This window comes from Pavona decussata, unplaced genomic scaffold (genome assembly GCF_977016875.1).
Source record: "Pavona decussata unplaced genomic scaffold, jaPavDecu1.1 SCAFFOLD_395, whole genome shotgun sequence".
In the NCBI taxonomy this organism is placed as follows: Eukaryota; Metazoa; Cnidaria; class Anthozoa; order Scleractinia; family Agariciidae; genus Pavona; species Pavona decussata.
Genome location: NW_028145766.1, coordinates 131,178 through 149,922, shown reverse-complemented (window position 1 = coordinate 149,922; position 18,745 = coordinate 131,178). Strand labels below are relative to the sequence as shown.

Sequence of the window (18,745 nt, the reverse complement as noted above, 5' to 3'; positions counted from 1 at the left end):
AAGCTTCTTTTCACACGGACATTCGACAATAGCTTACTATTTTGTGATCCAAATTATCAATCATATCGATATAAAATTTTTATCTCGCCTTTGTAACATCAGGAGAACGGTTCAATTATGATAAAATAAAGGAAACAGACTTTTTTTTTAATTTATTACTGCACTTTTTTCAATCTATAGTTCTAAACTTCGGCCAAGTTCCAGAATGTTTAAATCCCAGAAAATCTGGTTGTGAAAAGCCTCATTATTTTACGTGGGTTAATTTATTTTAAGCTCCAACTTAAACAAACTTTTCGTTCAGGATGGTGTGGCAATGGCTTTTTCTGAACACCTTTAAAGGAATTGAAGACAAAAAGTATCTTTTCCAGTTTTTGAACTGAAAAGGTAAACGTCTTTAGGAAACCGAAACCCAAAGCCCGCGATTTTTTTTTCTTAGATTCTTTTCTTTTTCTAATGAAATTAGGAAGTTTCTTGTTTTGTAAAAGATGCATGACGAGCACACGCGGTTGGTCGCGTGAATCACACAAAAACTCAACAAAACAATAATACAAAAAAGTGTTTCTACCCGTTATGGTTGAGTTGTGCGGGGAAGCCAAAACACTCCAAAAGTATGCATTGATCAAAAGGGGAAATTTGAATTTGACGGTTGCTCACAATGAAAAATGAATGATTTTCATAAGAACAGGTACGGTGATAAAAATTCTTACCACAAAGAAAATCGTCATTGTACACTTTGTTTGCCACCTTATTGAGCTTGTTTTATAATGGACGACCGCGGCGCAACAGCACGCAAGCACGTTTTCACACCCTTGTTTTTAAATCTCAAGGTCAAAGCAGTATTAAATAGAACGACATTAAAAATTAAGTAGCAGTTTAATTGAGCTAGAAGGACCGCAGAGAAGAAGACCTGTACAGTCAAGCGTTTGGGTCAGTGTCTTACAGTTTTTAGTCACGTCTGCCCTTTGAGTCAGTACAACCCCCACACGTTTCGTTCCGTAGTCAGTCAAAACGTTTTGGAAATAAAACATCGATAGGATATAAATAAATCTGGCTTAACTTTTAGTTCTCTCAAGCAGTTCATCCTTGTAGCCATGTATGCTATGTTGTTAAGGATGGTCAGCTTAGCCAAATGTACTCAGTATGGGGATGAAATCCTAAACTTGCTCTTAGTTAAGTTCTCAGTGTACTCATTTTACACTGAATGAAAGGGTCTCTAGTTTAAATAAATTTTCGACTCTATAGAAAAATTTATATCTATAAACGTTAAAATAAAAGCCAGAAAACAGTGTTTTCTGTGATGCTATCTATTATGCTAGATGACAAGAAGAACACGGTGGTTTTATCTATCGGTCTGTCATTGTCTATGTGTGAATCGCAATCGTGGTCATTCAAATTCAATCTAGTCAGCAGTAAGTAGTCTTCTGAGGATTGTTTGCTTTCTTTTATTTTCTAAGTGAAATTTTAAAATAAAAGCCTTAAATTTTTACTATGGAAATGGTATCAACAAAAGCTAACGTCCCATGCAAATCAGGAAAGGCCAATGTCAAAATTCAATTGTTTTAAAAGAAAAACGCACTAAAAACAGATTAAAAAGCTGTTTTGATACCTGCTACTGTGGTTTATCTCCTTTTATTTGCCCGAGAATTACAAAGGATAGCGGGATGCATAGATTTCCAATTAAGGCCATTAAATGGCAGCTTTATTCTGTAACTAAGAGATACATCGCGCTGGTAAGTAGCTCGAAATGATACAGCTTCAAAGAAACCGAGAGAGACATATTGAAATATCGAAGCGTATTTTTTGTTGCTTCGGTATCGGTCAATATGCGTGTTATTCAACGGTAAATAAACCGGAAAAATGTTTGTCCATAGGCCGGGATATGTTCTGTAGCGTGAAACACGGGTAGTCTGGTAATATATTATCGAGACAAAATTACGATCTAATGACCACTGCAGTGAGGGCGCGCCGACCAAGATAACGAACTATAAATGAGGGTTTCATCTTCGTCGCTTGGCTGAATTTAAGCTTAAGATAAAGAAAAGTCTGACTCAGAACTGGAGGCCAAATACGGTATTGGAAAAAAAAATCTCTACTTATTAGTAATTACACTGGCATCAAAGTTCACAGTAACTATCGGTAAGCTTAATCACATGTGCTCTGGACCACTGGGCTCAAGCCTGGTTAGTTTTTCTTGTAGATTTACGTTTTTCTTGAGTTAAACTGACTCACTAATTCTTTATGGTCAGTGCGCTTTTATGCAAGGGAAAAGAACGTACTGTGACAGCCAGATTTAAAGCTAAAGAAGTAATTATTGTGAAGTTTAGATGCTACAAGGCTGACAGGGTTTTTAACAAATGTTGATTTCAGTTGATTGTTTTCATCTTTTGCATTCCAAAAACACCGTTTAGTTTAAAGCGCGATAAAATGATTAATCCTTTTCTCTTTTTAATAAAGAGGCGGCTAAATGAGCTTGTGAAATCTTCGGAATCGCAGGTCTAGGTAAATAATGACGACTTCTGTCACAAACTTAAAATCCTAAATTTTTATTTTTCCTGATGTTGTTTAGTGTGCCAAATAGCCAAAGCACGTACACGGAACCGAGAAAACAAATGGCCGAAGAAAGAGGGGAGTCGATGTAACTTGAAACGCTACATCTTTTTTTTTTTTTACTGCGCGCTCGAGGTCTTTTTCAAGAATGACGCCCCGCTCGGTAATGGCCGCTTAGTGAGAGGCTACCCTACTGAAACAAGTAAGAGAAAAATCTCGTTTTAATTTTATTTTGTCTTTTAAAAGGCCATTTCATCAGTTGGTCACTCGACAGCACTTTTTTCAAAGATTCAAAGATCATTAAAGTTGATACAATTTACAATAGCACCGAGTTAACTCGTAATTATCCCCGTAATAAAAGAAAGAGGATTTGGCTTCAGCTGTCGCTTAAGTATTCCGTAATAATTCCTTTGCCTCCTTGGAGATCTCGACTGAATAAACGTGGTTTTTGTTTTTAAACTTAATTTGATGCTTCGAACATGGTTTTTTTTTTATTGCCGGATTCCAGCCGTTGCAATGTATTTTTCTGGGAACGTTGACGAATGTGGAATAGCGTAACTTGGTGGAAATGACGAACTGCGCCAGTTCCTTTGCTGTGGAGACAGATGTTTTGTTTTGCTCTGCCAAAAAGAGACAAAGCAAACCCGAAAAACCAAGAAAGATGTTTAAACCAGCAGGGATATCAGGTTCCTGTTTGCGATGCCTACCAAGAAATTTGAACGTGATTGGTGACATGCGCCGGATCTGTTGACTCGGGCTGGAATGTCGAGCCAAAATAGAAGATAGTCGACAACGAAAAATTAGGCGCGTGGATGAGTCGTTGAACATGTTTTGTCGCCTTTTCATACGCAATACCCTTGTTAATACGCACTTCTAAACGTTTTCTTTACTGTCACCAAGTGGAGTGTGTGTAAAGGCGATTTTGTAAAGGCAATTTGCACGTTGGATCACGTGATCACAGCTTCGAGACAATGGATTTAGAATATTTGGTTAGTGTCCAAAGGTTTGAATACGAGATTGTTCAGCTGATGTGAAAACGTCTAAAACCTTTAATTTTTCTTTAATTTTCGTTCAAGAACAGCCTTGGAAATTCTTAATGACCCAAAAGGCTAGTTTCAAGTTACGCAGCATTGTTTGGTTAGTTTACTGTTTCAAATTTGATCTTCCTTGTTTTTTGATACTTCGATGGCTTGATTCTTTGTCGTTTTTCCTCAAGGAAACCTTGTGCTTTACTCATTTGCGTCACGAACAAAAGCTCGCGTCAGCGAAAACGTAAAACCTTCGCTTTGACGGAAACAGCATGCGCTATCATGCCTGAGGGATGGCTGACTCGCCGCTGAGATTTAGGAAATCTAGGGAAGACTGATTTAAAAAAAAGTCAGTGTAGCACCTCTTTAACAAATTTTGAAAAGAACCGGTTCGCGCATTAATTCCAGTGAAAAGATACCAAAGGTTGTTCTTTTTTTTGTTGAAAATAACTCTCGGCCATCTGCCTTTATAATCTGATACATTATATGTTTATAGCTCGGCCAGTCAAGTTCTCAGTGTTTTTTTTTGTTTGTGGTCAGTCAGTGCCGATAGGGATCCGAATACACCAGGCTTTGATTAAAGTGTGCCTTAGAAAGCTTGTCGTCCATTATTTAACATGACAGTTCCTAAAGATGTTTTGGTGAGCGGTTTAATTAAAGCCTAAAGACATCGGACAGATCCAAAACAAACAGGACAACCTTAAATTTATGTCTGAGTCCAGCCAGCAAGACAAGCGGCGAACTAAACAGTCGCAGAGGAGCGATACTTTATGGTAAAACCTAGAAGTGGCGAAATTTTTTTCCACAATTTAGCTGCTAATCACTCGGGAAAGACATTGATTTGCCTTCTTTTGTGGGGTACAGGCTTGTGATCACTTTAAATGACGAATTTATTGCGATTATTTCTCGACACAGCTAGCTACTCTAATGAAAGGCTGTAAATTAATTAATCATTACTCATGTTGTTGTTCCCTTCTTTGAACAAGGCAAACGTACTTGACTCAAAATGACAATTTGACAACAAGCCGATATCCAACGCAAAATATCCATTTATAGTATTCCAATTTGCGTCCCTTTATTCACGTTCGTCAATTAAGGCGGCTTCTTGAGACGTGTGACCAGTTAGTTGAGCCGGCTTTATGCAGGCGATGAAAAATTTCTCATTCGTCGAGAGGTACGAAAGAGAATTTGACGAGTTTTTTTCGCCTCTAATTTAAAGTCTTCTTATTACATGGGGAATAATTCATTAAACTATCACCCGTGATCCTATTAGCTCTGAGCTTGATACCAGCTGTGCACACTGGACGCAGGTGAAATTTTAGGACCTCCCACAGTTCAAATAGCAACATCAAGTGTTTGTCCTAAAAAGGCAAGCGAGTCGAGACCACATTGGGACGATGACAGCTTCGTAGTGCTAACTGGTTCGCGCTAAACCGACTTCACGGGTAGAGGCTTGGGAATGTTTGGTTCACTTGCCAGTTGTGCGTCGTTAAATGTTTTAATTCAATGTTCCCCTTGTTAATTAATCAAACGAATTTCCCGATCCGAAGCGTTTGACGCGCGATTGAAACTTGGTGACGGTCCGGCGCAGCGGACCAATCGCGAGCCAGAAAGCAAAATGTAGCCATTCTTAAAGGCCTTTGTATTATATTATGACCAGTTGATTGAATAGTTATTTGATTTGCAAACTTCAGGATGAGCAAAGAATACACTTCAGAATTCATTGTATAATTCCATTAGCAAAAAATAATAGGCAGCCTTTAAATATCACCGTAATTTTACATTTGGACTCAGCCATTTGACTGCGCTCCTCTCGAGACCAACAACACTCTTAACGTCCGTTTTAGCAATCGTGATCCGCGCTGCTAGAGATCCTTAGCTGGCCATTTTATAAATAATGGAGAGTAACTTACAAGGACATCGTACATATTTTCAGTCACCGTTCTACGCGCTGATGTCTGCCCGTGGTCAGGCCATTTCCAACGCCAACAGTTTGCCTTATGCCGACTCCTGTTGCAGTGTGCCGAATTATCTGCCGTACCACTCGTACACCGGCCGTCCGTACGAAGTTCCTTGCGTTTATCACCCCAGCACCTACGTGGATCCTCAAATACAACTCGCCGCCTTTCAAGGTAAGAGCATTAAAAACACTTTAATTGCAAAATAATTTTTCTCGCATTGCGTGAACAAAATTTCAACCTTCAAGTCAGTTCCGAGATATATCTCTTTGATTGAGGCTGTATCATTAAGTAATTGTTCATGTCGCTGAAATTCGTATTAACTAATTTGTACTGACATTTTTGGGGCCGATAACGCGTTGCCAAAAACTCTAGATGTCCTTGCGATCACACACAAGGAGAAACGTAACCAGACACTGCGATTTTTTTTCAAGGGATTATCTTACGCGATAACGCAGATTTGAGGATGTACGGGGAGATAACTGTTAAGGTGGCTTTGTTGTCGAGATTTTCTTTCCACGCTTTGCCGCTTCATGGTAACGAAGAGTCAGGGGAAATATTTCCCCAGGCAGAATATTTAACAGGCTTTTTAAACGAAATCAGAATTAAAAATTTCGAAATACTGCTTTTATTTTCTGAATGTTGCACCCCACCTGTTCCGCCCCTGGGAGAAAGATTTCGAGAATAAAAAATTAACAAAATTGTGATGTCGCTTAAACAAGTGTTTTAGTTGCAAAAAGAATTCAAGGCGTTAATAATTTTAAAAATTATGCGCATCGCTTATTTATTTAAAAGTTGGAATAAATATATTTTTCAATGAAAATGTATAATAATACTCGACTTCTTTCACGAAATGAAATTTCCCCAAAGGTTAATGAAAACTGGTAACTTGTATCAAAATATTTTTATCACTTATCGCGTTTACAGGATTATTTTTACGGGTTTGGTAACAGATAAAGCAACTAATGATCCGATATTATCACAGTCCGTTATTTCGCTAATAGTAGACAAATCAAAGGTTGAAAAAAATTATGATTTGTGCGTGTAACTTCTCAGATAAAAAAAAAAAATCAGAACACAATCCTCCCGTCTTGCACGTTTCTTGAACTTTCAATTAAGTCACACCCTTATTAACAGATATCAAACTTGATTAAAATACACAGTATCAAAATACTAGCTATTAAAGTAGAATCGTTTTATTTTTCCCAACTCTACAGGCCAGAGGTTTTTGGACCACTTGAGACCACACAAACCTCGAAGGATGCGAGTTCGTACCAACTTTAGTCCGTGGCAATTGGAGCAGCTTGAAAGAGCTTTTGAGACCACACATTACCCTGATGTTTTCATGCGCGAGGCTCTTGCACTACGACTTGATCTCACCGAGGCTAGAGTCCAGGTATATTATATTTTCTTCGTCGTTAGTAGTAAAACAAATTTAATTCAGTTTATTTTGTTTTCAAAACAAATTCTCGTCTCTTTCCGGGAGCTTTACTACTGCGCGATTTGCGCTACTTCGTCTTCTTGTGTCTACAATGTTTCGGGGGTTTTAGCCAACATAGAAGCTGCATTTGTTCCACGTGTGTTTACAGATTTCTTTTTTAAAGGCTTCACCCGTGTTTTAGCTTTCTAAGGCAGGGAAAATTTTAATTCTAGCATCGTATTTAAGTCGGATACACGTGAGTGTAACGTTGCAATACATAAGGCTTTGAACGTAAAAGGATACTTGTTCGGCAGATGATATATTGACCAGTTCTGATAGCTTCTGTGATCTCCTACGTCAATTTACACCATGAAGACGCAGAGCAAACACATTTGCCTCAATCCTTAATAATATTTCCGCTCCAAATGTTCAAAAATCTCAGTCTTTACAACGCATTTGCCGGAGGCTACTTAATTTGACGTCAGTTTATTTAAAAATTCAATCAAATCATAAACATCAGCGTTTTGTAACCTTTCAGTCTGTGGATTCATGCGGCAAGAGGCGCGCTGTTGATAAAATGTCCCAAGAACAGAAAACAGTATTTCTCGGATCTGAAAGATACTGGGAAAAAATACACAGTTGTTTGTTGATAGTGACATCGCGTCACTCACCATCTTTTGAACTGTTTCATTGCGTTGTTCTTGTGTTTGGACACTTCATCCGTTAATATCTTTTTCGCTTACATTGATACGACAGGTGGAATAAGATAGGAGAGGCAAAGTGAAAAAAAAAAAGCAAAATTCGAATTCAAAAGAACAGAGCAGATTGTTTGTCGCTGATCATAGTTGTGTCACATTTTACGCAACATAAACGAATTTGATGTCTCGGATTACTGAAAATATTGAATGTTGAACGAAGAAAAAAAAAGCATTAAAAATCGCAAATTAAAAGTCTATAAAACCAACATTACAAGTCGCATTATAACCTCAGCAGTTGTCACTTTTCAATTTGCGTTGACACGAGCAACGGCTTTAGAAAGAAGTAATTATTTTTCTCTTTTTGAGAAGGCGATCTTTGTCTGTAATGAGCGTCATTGTCCTCAGTGAGCATTTATCCGATGCTTGCAGCATTATTTTCTCTCTCACTGTTTCAAATTTCAAAGCCAGCCACGCTTCATTCATTCTTCTTTATTTCTTTCTAATTGGAAATTTTTAATCAAATGAATTAAGACAAGACACCAAATGTTGCTCTCTCACCCACACTGTGTTCTGGTCACAGTTCGAGTGAAAACCTCGTCAAAACAAGATTTTTTTCCGTGTACACGATTAACGCCTATTAATTCGTAGTTCATTTCTCGGGAATTATCCTCAACAAACAGTTACATCTTTAAACAGGCACGGATAAATGTTATCTAAACCAAACTTGACAACGGAAGGGTTAAAAATGCAAATTCTGTTGTTGTAATCGAGCAAGTGCCGCCGATCATTGTTCGGTCTCACAGCAGCCATTTACTGACAAGAAAAGAATAATTATTTTCTAATATTTTATTTATATCATCTTGCCACAAGAAAAAAACGCTTCAATGAAAGCGTAGAGTTTTGTCTAGATGTATCAAAAAATTTGCCACACTAGACGCTAATGGCTACAATGAAGGTCGCACACAATAAAATCTTAAGAACAGCAACTTTAAAGTGGTTAAGTTTGCAATGAGATGATTTAATGTAAAAGGTCGGTTCGGCCGCAGGTTTTTTCATGGGAATTAAGATAATAAAGGTTATTGTATGAAACCACATGCTGCTTGTAAACAATGATATTAAAATAGATAGTGACTTCTTTAGAGTAATGTTTTGAAAATATGCCCTTGTTTCATTTCTACAGGTTTGGTTCCAAAACCGACGAGCGAAATGGCGAAAACGGGAGAAAGCGAAAGATGGCGAAGACGCTGAGAAAGATTCGGAGAACAACGATGAAACAACGGCGAGCGAGAAGACGGCAGAGGATAACGAGGAGGAAGAGACTAGAGGAACGGAGATTAAGAGAGAGGAAAGCTCGTGCGTGGAGCTCGAGGGCCATGTTGCAGCTGATAGTGAAGATAAACCCGAGGAGGAGTACATAGCAATTAAACGTAAGGTAAAAGAGGAATTCCCGGAGCAGTACGCCGGCAGGTTCAAGGGATGTGGGCACGAAGCTTACAATAGAGAACACAGCCCCAGAAATATCGACTACTTCGAAAACATCAGAAGCTCAAGCATCGCCGTGCTCCGACGGAGAGCTAAGGAACACGAGGTCTTGCTTACTTCGCAGAATCCTGCGATTTAGATTTAATGAGGATCTCGTAATATGAACAAACATGACTGAGCGCTTCTAAGCTGTAACTGTGACAAGTTGAAAGACATAACATTGGGAAACGACTCTTTTGTTAGGTCTATCGCTCCTTCCTGTTTAATGAATAATGTAAGTGTAAATAATTTGGTTGATGTGCATTTTGTGTACATCTTCTTTAAAAAAAAAACTGGACAAGTTCGGTTGTAATTGAGGCTTCTAATGACCGTACACTATGTTGAATACTGTCCAGTGGAAATAAGAGATTTCCAGTCCACATAACAAACTGCCTCGTTTGTGCCAAGAACTCAACAGAGCAAGCTGTCACAACGTTTTGTTTGGTGACAGAATAACGAAGTAAATGTTAACTCACCTCGACAACCTGATTAGTGATCGCAAACGTAATTATACCTGCAATGAGAAAATCAATTTCTCTTACGGTTTTCGCGAACAGTTTTTGACTCAAAAACACCGCAGTTACCACGACTTCACGAACTACAAACGGCCTTAAATTGCCGAAAGGAAATTCATATCGCCAGCTCTAAAGTATATCTCTGCTAAATCTACCTAAACACTATGACTGAGAATTTCGATGTGACAAAAAGAAGTTATAGGTTTTTGTAATGGTAAAATTGATTTCCAGACGACTTTTCTTCAACCGCAAATATAAAATGTTGATAAGAATATAACTCTTATATTCACAACAAAACGCATTATCTCGGCGAAAGATTAGTTAATTAAAACCCAGTAAACAGTGACTTTCTGAAATGAGATACGTGTAACTTTGTCCCAATCGCATAAAGCAAACATAAGATGTATATTTAAACTTAAAGTAATATTATTGTAAAATTATAAAAAAAAAATCCAGTTCACTCAGTGTACTAATTGCTTGTCTTGAAGGCCAAGCTTTTGAATAAAGTACCGTAGAAACTGCAAGAGTCTATCACGGAATTATTATATTACTGATAACTCTTTATTGAGGAAACACTAATCTTTTCCTTCTTATTTAAGCAAGTTTCATGAAAATTGACATGTTTTCAGCCAAGAATGTAAATTAAACATGAAAAATTGTTGCTTACAAGAATCGGATAAATTAAAAAGAAGCAGTAGAAATATATCACGATCGGTTCGCACCACCTTTGTTACATACTGATTTATTAAATTAAATTGCTATTAAGACAACGGATACTTCGACCAAACTGATAATATAATCACTTTTTCAGTCTTCATGTATCTTGAGGTTTTTACCGAGATCCAATCCGCGTTTCTGAGTTAACGTTTGACTTTAGAGTCACTGATGTAAAGTTGAGAGTTTGTCCCGCGCTCTAGTATCAAGTTAAAAAAAGAAAGCATATATGCCTGAATATACTGTATTGCAGACTCTCTAGTGTTTAAATGCATTTTGTATCAGTTGCTTCGGCACACAACCAACCTATTGAATAGCATTTTTAAATGCAACGATTTCTTTCAATTTTCTCGAAGCTTTTTCAGAATCTCGAGCGCTTTAGTTTCAAGTTTCTAACTTGGAGGCCATTTGTGAGCATTTGTAATAACAGAATCCCAAAATGTTTTAGTTTTTACTTAATTTAACATAACCGTTGATGATATTTTGAAAATAACGTTTTATTACAGTTCCCACCTCAGTAGCATTTAGAGCTCTAAAAAACTATAACTGACATCTTAAGTTAGAAAGATGCGCGCAAATGATATTTTTCAAGAATCTTAAAACCTTTTGGTCCTCTTTCCTTTTTTTACGTGTAATTGACAAGGTCAATGATATTTAAAAAAGTTATTTTTTTTTTCGCAATTTCTAAGTTGTTTTTTCCCTTCATTTACGTTATCTATGGGGAGATGTTATTTTTAAAAGTTTTGGTTTATTTTTTATTTTTCGATAATTTTGGGTTTTAAAAGACGGATTTCCCTTCAAGCCTGCCAACCGACAACTGAAGTAGCCTTCATTAAAACGTCGCGGAGAACCAGAATATCCCGAGTTGAGATTATCGACGGCCTTTTGTCTATGACTTAAGCCAGGCCGGATTTTCTTCACAGGCAGGTGTAAGAAAAAAAAGATGTATAGTTTTCACACTGAGCAAGGATTTGATTGATAAATGCACCAATATTGACGGCAAAAAACGGTACACTTTCGATAAAATGACGCCGCGAATACACCAGAGTTAGCGGCGGAACATAAGTGGATCGACAGTGAAGGCGAAATATTTGAACATTTTCGAGTGAAAAGCGCTGAAAGGGCCTTTGCTTACTTCCTCTCATGATCATGGGTCAGAAGAAACAAATTAACTTCTGAACACGAAGGCAGTAGTGAAGTATCGTGTTATTTTATTATTATTATATTTCTTCTGGTTTCCTCGTCTTCAGAAATTCACACATTAAACGAAAAATATATATATATTCATGAACAACAATCGCGCGTAATCGTTTAAAATTAATATTTTGCTAAATTGTTGACGGATTCAGCACTTGAAGTAATTTCAACAAATCGGTCACTTTTTTCGTGGATTAGTTGAGGTTCATTGGACTATTACAAGTTGATTCAACACAATTTTGCTTCTGAAATTGAATAAATTTTAATTTGCAAGAACTTTAAAATCTTGGGTATTTTGAAGATTAAATAGCAAGAAAAAAAAATGGTAATTCGCTGATTAAGCCGTGTTTTTCAGCTCACCAAAATCAATTCTGTTTCGTCACCTAGTAATAAGCCGACATTTATTTTATTTCCATACTATATTCCGCCGAAAGAAAGTTAAAGACTTAAAAGGACCGAGAATTATTTCATTTTATTTTATTATTATTTTTTCCGTTTTGAAAAGGTGTAAAGTAAGTTTACGGATTAACTGATACAAACGAATGTACCGATCGGTTCTGTACTGCGTTTAACGTACTTGATATCTAGTCGTGCTGGTGTCAGTTAACTTTCATTGTCATGTTCGGTTCGTACCTTTATCAGCGAATTTAATTATTTTTCAATAGAAAACGTCCATGGCTCGACCCTCGAGCAAGAGCTTACTGTTAAACTTTTAATAGCTTATTCTCAAAATATTGATTTTCAACCGGCGAAAGGTCTTCAAGAGTTTCTGATTACAGTGCAGAATTTAATTATTTCCGACTGTTTTTACTCACTCGGAGAAGAGATCTTTTAATGTACCAAATGCCATCGTTAAACAACCATTACGGAAGCGCCAATTGAGCATTAGAACACAAAACCACTTTTATGTGTTTAGTTTCTAATTTATTCGTGGGAATTTTTTTCCAGGCAAATAATACAACGACCAAATGAACACGGGACATCCCATTGTGGGACTCTTTTAAATCGGAGGTCAAATTTGAAACGCAAACTTCAGCCACTGAGCGCTGGAAAAATGGCCGTGAATTCGCGGAAGTTGGCGTATTCGCCACATGTTTGGTTCTCATAATTATATCCGCATTTTAAAATCGAATTACTCGCTGTTCTGAAGCTCGTAAAATGGATTTTGTTCAGCGTAAATGAGAAGGATTAATTGGAAATTCTTAATTGATTACATGCACTGTCCGATATGGGACTATCAACTTTGTGGGAAAATTGTTCTCTGTCCGAAGACGGTGTTAAATATTTTTAGATAAAACTAAAATAAAAAGGCGGCGATAATTTTCAACCTTAATGACACAAATGTGAAACTTACACCCTTGTAAGTTCATTTTATACCTGATTCCTTTTCGGTCTGCTACACAAAAAAAATAATCTTCGGTACTTCCCTAGATTACAATAGTTTAAATTTCAAAATTTATTTTAAAGTGTACAAATGCGAAAAGTTGAAAAAACGGATAGACCACGGGAAAGAGCTCCTTGATCCTTAACACTTAAGGATTTCAAATACAGGCGCAGAAGCTTAGAAAGATGGCCTCTTTAAGTCAAAGAAATCTGCTCGAAATACAAACGAAATTCAACCATTCTCTGAGTTATTCGATCCCCTATCGCAGGATTATTTTCATGTTTGTGCTAGCTGCTATTTTCCCTAGAAGATCGCCTTTCGAATTTTTTTCTCATCCACACCTGGGTCAACACAACTTTAAAAGCTTCCTTGGATTGTATTTACTCGCATTAAAAGAAGGCAATCAGTATCGAATTTGCCAAGTAATTTAACACGTATATGTTCGGCGTTGAAAATTTGAATTTCAACGAGTTGATAGGTTTACGCTCCCAGGATGTTTAACAAATGACTTCTAACAATATACATAAACTGGAAATTAAAGGTAGTAAATTGATAATTTTAATCGACTTTCATTCGTCCAACGTTAGCGCCAATATTCCTTGTTAAAAGTCAACTTTATTTTTCAAAATTGTCCTATTCCCATTTTTCATTGACACCAAGCTTTTCAATTACGCAGCTACTGTACGCGTTTCTCTGAATTCTAAGCCCTAGCCTAATTTTTTCGGTTGTGAAACGGTTCTTATCACGGCGGAGTAATCTATTTTCTAGAGTTTTAGGGATTTTAGCAAATGACTACCCTTGAAAGACAATTGAGTCGAATAAATTCTTGGTTACTAAGGGAAAAGATAATTAGGTTTTGAAATATTTCCAGCTACGCAAACTTAAGACCAGTGAAAAGAGCTAAGAGTGGGGAAAATACTGAGATTAGTCTCTTAACGCGCGGACTTCAATACTAAAATTTCTAGCAATGTTTTTTGTTTTTTGCTTGTTTTGACGGTCTACCTTCTCTAACTGTCGCTTTTCTGGGTGACGAACAATGGCAAACACTGGTTTTTGCGTTTGATTTTTCTTGTTTCGTATCAGCTTTATCAGCTTCTACTGAGTTCAGTGATGAGGTAAATTATCTGACCACCTTTACAAGCGCTAGCCTTGGTCAGAGCGTATGTATGCTCAGTCTGACGAGAGGCTTACGCCTCCAAAACGTCTGCCGTTTGTATATCTTTCAACACAGTGGCTAATTTACCCTCTCAACTCAATAGACAAAACCAAACATTTAGTCGTATTCACTCCTCACCGATGTAGCGCCACCGTTTTTTTTTTTTTTTTAAACTAACACCCTCTATCTATTTCTTCTTGTCGTAGTTCGGTCTTCTCTGACCGCCTTCATTTTTGTCAATGGTTTTTCTGATTACGCTCCGAATCTAATTGTTTTGATGTTCGTGCTAGGTGGAAATGAAAACTGAAAAGAGATTACTCCATTCAGAATTAGCATGTTGTGCTTGATAGGACAAGACCTATTAGGCGCCGTCCACACTAATCCCGATAACTTTGAAATCGCATCTGTTTTTTACTCCGGTTTTGGCTTCCATTCACACTAAAACGGCGTTTTCGGCCATCAAGAATGGATATTTTTGAAAACGCACTCCTGAGTGGGCCCCGTTCACACTTATCCGGATAACTTTGAAATCAAATGTGTTTTCTACTCCGGTTTTGCCTTCTGTCCACACTAAATGGCCTTTTCGAGCACCGAGGACGATGGATCTTCTTGAAAACGCTCTCTTGAGTGGATAAGGCTCCCTGTACTCTAATTCGGATAGCTTTGAAATCGCATCTTTTTTCTACTCCTGTTTCGCCTTCCGTTCACGCTAAAACTGCGTTATCAGCCACCGACAATGGATCTTTTTGAAAACCCGCTCCTGAATGGGCCCCGTTCATGAATACTAATTCAAATAAAAAAGAATGAGTTTTCGAGTTTATCCAGATTAAGGGGGGACAGGACCTAAGTTTGCTAAATATAATGGAACACAGTCCGAAGGACGCGTGATCACGGTAAGTGGACGCAGTTTAGATAGCAGGCAAAGATTGGTTTGTCCAAATCAAATTTTCAATCGTAAAATCCTTCAATCAATTGTCCGTTTTTATACTAGAGACGCATAAGGGAGGTGGTCAAAACTACTATACTCGAACAGAACCCACTCAACCACAAAACAGATGATGGTCTCTGCCTGCACCTAAACCCCCTCCTCAACCTCAAAAGATGGTGTCTTTATTGCATTATAAGCCATCTCCAGCAGTAATAAGATTCCACCCGCTTAAATTTTCTGCGACCTGAATATAGTTTGAGATATCGGCACTGTTATGCTCTGATAACTCCATATAAATCCTGGAAATGAAGCAAAATTTGAAGGATTGGTATGGGGTCAACAGAGCATAACAGTGCCAATATATCATCCCCAAATTGTGAAAAGATGCTGATTTTTTTTGCAAGTGGGCTTTTTTATCATGCTCTTTATGAACATCCTAAAATATCCCATAATTTCAAAGCTTCAAATATTTGTGGCACCACACTTGAGTACTCTTACTACTAACCCCTTCTTCAATAAGCTCCCCCCTCCCTTGAGAGCCCAAAGTTAATGCCCACCTCACCAACACAGTGCTTAATAGAGGACATACTATCATAATGACGTCTTACTGGTGAAAACAGGACATAGCAATAAAACAGGTGATAATCAAAGATAACTTGTGACGTTTAATCAAATTCTCCCAACTAAAACAAAAAAATTTATGGAGAATTTTAATTGAGGAGAATAACACATGTTGGCATTGCAGGTAAAGGACCACAGTTACATAACTACTAATATATTTTTATGTATTAATTATTATTAGCCATAGTGACCTCATATCCAACAAACACAGAAGGAATAATTGTTTTATTAAAACAACAAATATCAGTGTTATCATGCTGATTTCATGTATCAATAACAACAAGAAGACGATTTAATGGCCACTTTTTTGGGGCATGGTGTAATGGTTAATACTCAATGAGTGTAGCCTGCATAGCCAGTGTTTCCATTCTTTGGGTGACATTTTTCGCTGTTTGAACATGCAGGAATTGGGATGAAAAAAAAGGAGGAGGTGGGAGGGGAGAGGAGAGGTCTGTCTCATCCCATTTTGTGTGCGTTCAAAAAATACAGAAATCAGCTTTTTAGTGCAGAGAACTCCATAGAACACTAATTGCTTTGCAGGGTCTCATGTGTGTTCAGCCAACAAAAAACTGAATTTTGGAATTGCATTATCCAATGATCCAGTTTTTAATATTTTAATTTATAAAAAGCATATAAAGTTGAACCTCAAAAATTATTATGGACACCAAGGGGACAGAAATGAGTGTCCATATTACAGAGGTGTCCATTTTAGAGAAGTAGGCTTTATATGGATTCTGGTCTCTCAGGGACCAAGTGAACTGTCCATAATAGAGAGGTGTCCATAAGGAGAGATTTGACTGTACCAGCAAAGGCATCATCAGGTAATCTAATGAGTCATTCATCTGGGAAGTCAGCAAGTTCTTGTGAAAGGATTCCCGATGAGCCTATCTATGTTTATTGACTTTTTGTCCATGACCAACTGACCCAAGTGTCTTTTCCTCCTTGTAAAATGTCTGTTACATGCTATCTCTGAAGTAAAGGACTCTTGTTAGTGACTATTCGTGGTTGCCTAGTTCTTCATATGCTGTACATTCAAGAGCCTTTAAACGATCCTTGGGCCAACTAGTTGCTAGTTCTTAAAAGGCCACCGAAGAAACCTTTTGCCTTGATATACCAGGTCATTACCTGATATGCAAGCTTTGTAAGAAGAAGAGCATAGGATTGCCCCAGAGGTGGAAGGTATGGCCACTGGCATAAGGAGAACTGGCTTAACTGTCACCAACCTATGGCTGATATCAAATGGGGCATGCCTCCCTAGATTTTCACATACAAAGAAACCACTCACATTGTCCTTGTCACCACTATCATGATCAATTCATCATTCTCCTCCTCCTCCTCCTCCTCCTCCTCCTCCTCCTCCTCCTCCTCATCATCATCATCATAGCTATTTCCATCGTTGTCGGCACTGCCATGATGTCACCTTCCTCTTCCCTTGTTTAGTTGTGAATGAAGAACTTTAGTCCCATCCAGTTGAAATACATGAAAACTACCATTACCGGTATGAAGGTTGGTACAAGAAGACCAAAGTAACAGGATGAGTACTGGTTCAGACATGATTCTGGAAAGTCCTGTGATAAAACATAATATTTACTAGGGTTAATAACAAAGGACAGACAACATTATTTTGCAAGCTTGGGTTCGGGTTAGCTGCAGTCAAACATAACAAACAAGACAAGTCTGTTGACAATAAGGTTTTTCACGTTGAGAGCTCAAAACTGATACGTTTTTAGTGAGTCTGTGGGCATGAGTTTGTTAAAATGATTTAGTGAACTTACAAACTCCCAAAAAACTTATCAGTTTTGAGCTCAGTAAAAACCTTATCTTCAACAGACTTAAATTTCATATGTTTTAAATTTGACCATGGTTAAGGGTGGTGGTAACATGTATATACACTGTATATCTCAGAATTTTGGGGTGAGTTTAGCCACTTCAGACCTTAATATGCGATTTCAGTCGAAAAAAGCAACAAAAATAGAACAAAATAATGATCCAAACCCTTTCACATCACTTGAGCAAAACATACCACATTCCACACAAAAATAATTCGATTAAAAAAGTCATCCCTATTTTAAACCAAAACGGCTCACATAAACTTACTTTTTGGATCTAACGCCTGGTACATACAACATTTCCCTTGGTTTTTCTCAAAAACAATACTTTTGAAACGTGCCATTGCTTTCCACTCTCAGGGCGAGTACAGTCGAACCTCTCTATTATGGACACCAAGGGGACCCAAATAAGTGTCCGCATTATAGAGGTGTCTGTTTTTAAAGAGAAGTACTGTAGGCTTTATATGGATTTCGGTCTCTCTGGGACCAAGTCAACTGTCTGTAAATAGCCCAACAAAACTACTTGAACCAGATCGAATGTTTCATTTATCGAACTTAATCGAACGATTGGGTTCAAACTCTCACAAAAAAAAAATTGGAGCAATCGAACCCAGTCGAATTTTGATTGAGTTCGATTAGGTTTGGTGGCCGAAGTTGGCATACATTCGATTAAAAATGATTAAAAATGATAACAGTGGTGGATCATAAAATGATGTTTCAGTAAAGCTACATCAATCTATTGTTCGTTTCACGTAATTCTTTGTTGTTCTTGCATGCTAAAAAAGACTTTCAAAATTCTTGTCTATTTCGATTGATGGTTTGCACCGTTCGATTAAGTTCGATTGGGTTCGGAAATCGAACGCAGTGGCACTCTCACACAATTTTTTTTGGTTCGGTTGTGTTCCATTGCCGAACTCAATGGAACCCAATCGTTCGATTAGGTTCGATTACCGAACAGTTCGAGTAGTTTCGTCGGGAAATAGAGAGGTGTCCGTATTTAAAGGGGCGTCCGTAAGGACAGGTTCCACTGTACATGAAAAATCCTACCTCTGTAGTCAGATAAGTGTAGAATATCCCGGAGAGGCATATAGCAACAAAGATCGGAGAGAAGATCAGTAAAAAATACGGAGCAAAATTGTCGGCAAAAGTGAAATGAACCCTTCCTTCTTGTTCGTCCGCCATAACATTTCCGTGACTGACCGCTGATTACCTAGTATTGAGGCCCATAA

At 37.7% G+C, this 18,745-nt stretch overlaps 2 protein-coding genes and 1 long non-coding RNA gene across 7 annotated transcripts in view; 1 reads left to right on the top strand and 2 right to left on the bottom strand.

The window, feature by feature from the left end:
- Positions 1-10,211, top strand: part of LOC146451172 (uncharacterized) — a 31,696-nt gene extending 21,485 nt beyond the window's left edge. For 4 of the 5 annotated variants that reach the window (XM_085099508.1, XM_085099507.1, XM_085099509.1 and 1 more), the window contains 3 exons: positions 5,512-5,707; positions 6,751-6,929; positions 8,832-10,211. In XM_085099508.1, coding sequence (XP_084955634.1) covers positions 5,530-5,707; positions 6,751-6,929; positions 8,832-9,272 — 798 coding nt within the window. In that variant the 5' untranslated portion in view covers positions 5,512-5,529 and the 3' untranslated portion in view covers positions 9,273-10,211. Of the gene's footprint in view, positions 1-1,195; positions 2,071-5,511; positions 5,708-6,750; positions 6,930-8,831 lie in introns of those variants that run through there. The other variant, XM_085099510.1, reaches the window with a different exon arrangement.
- On the bottom strand, positions 9,460-10,722 carry LOC146451171 (uncharacterized). The gene is made up of 2 exons (XR_014860085.1): positions 9,849-10,722; positions 9,460-9,816 (listed from the first exon to the last, which is right to left on the bottom strand). It is a non-coding gene; the product is annotated as an uncharacterized LOC146451171 (long non-coding RNA).
- Positions 10,723-17,008: 6,286 nt separating this feature from the next.
- LOC146451170 (phosphatidylinositol N-acetylglucosaminyltransferase subunit Y-like) lies at positions 17,009-18,739 on the bottom strand. Its single transcript, XM_085099505.1, has 2 exons — positions 18,564-18,739; positions 17,009-17,255 (listed from the first exon to the last, which is right to left on the bottom strand). Exons 1-2 carry the CDS (start codon positions 18,696-18,698, stop codon positions 17,124-17,126), a joined length of 267 nt encoding a protein of 88 aa, XP_084955631.1. The 5' UTR covers positions 18,699-18,739; the 3' UTR covers positions 17,009-17,123.
- Positions 18,740-18,745: the final 6 nt, after the last annotated feature.

What these genes read in the sequence shown, in the direction of transcription:
- LOC146451170 (XM_085099505.1), bottom strand. Translation starts at nt 18,698, where the DNA reads ATGGCGGACGAACAAGAAGGAAGGGTTCATTTCACTTTTGCCGACAAT. An exon ending in ACACTTATCTGACTACAGAG is followed by an intron (nt 17,256 to 18,563) that starts GTAGGATTTTTC and finishes GTTTTATCACAG; the next exon opens with GACTTTCCAGAATCATGTCT.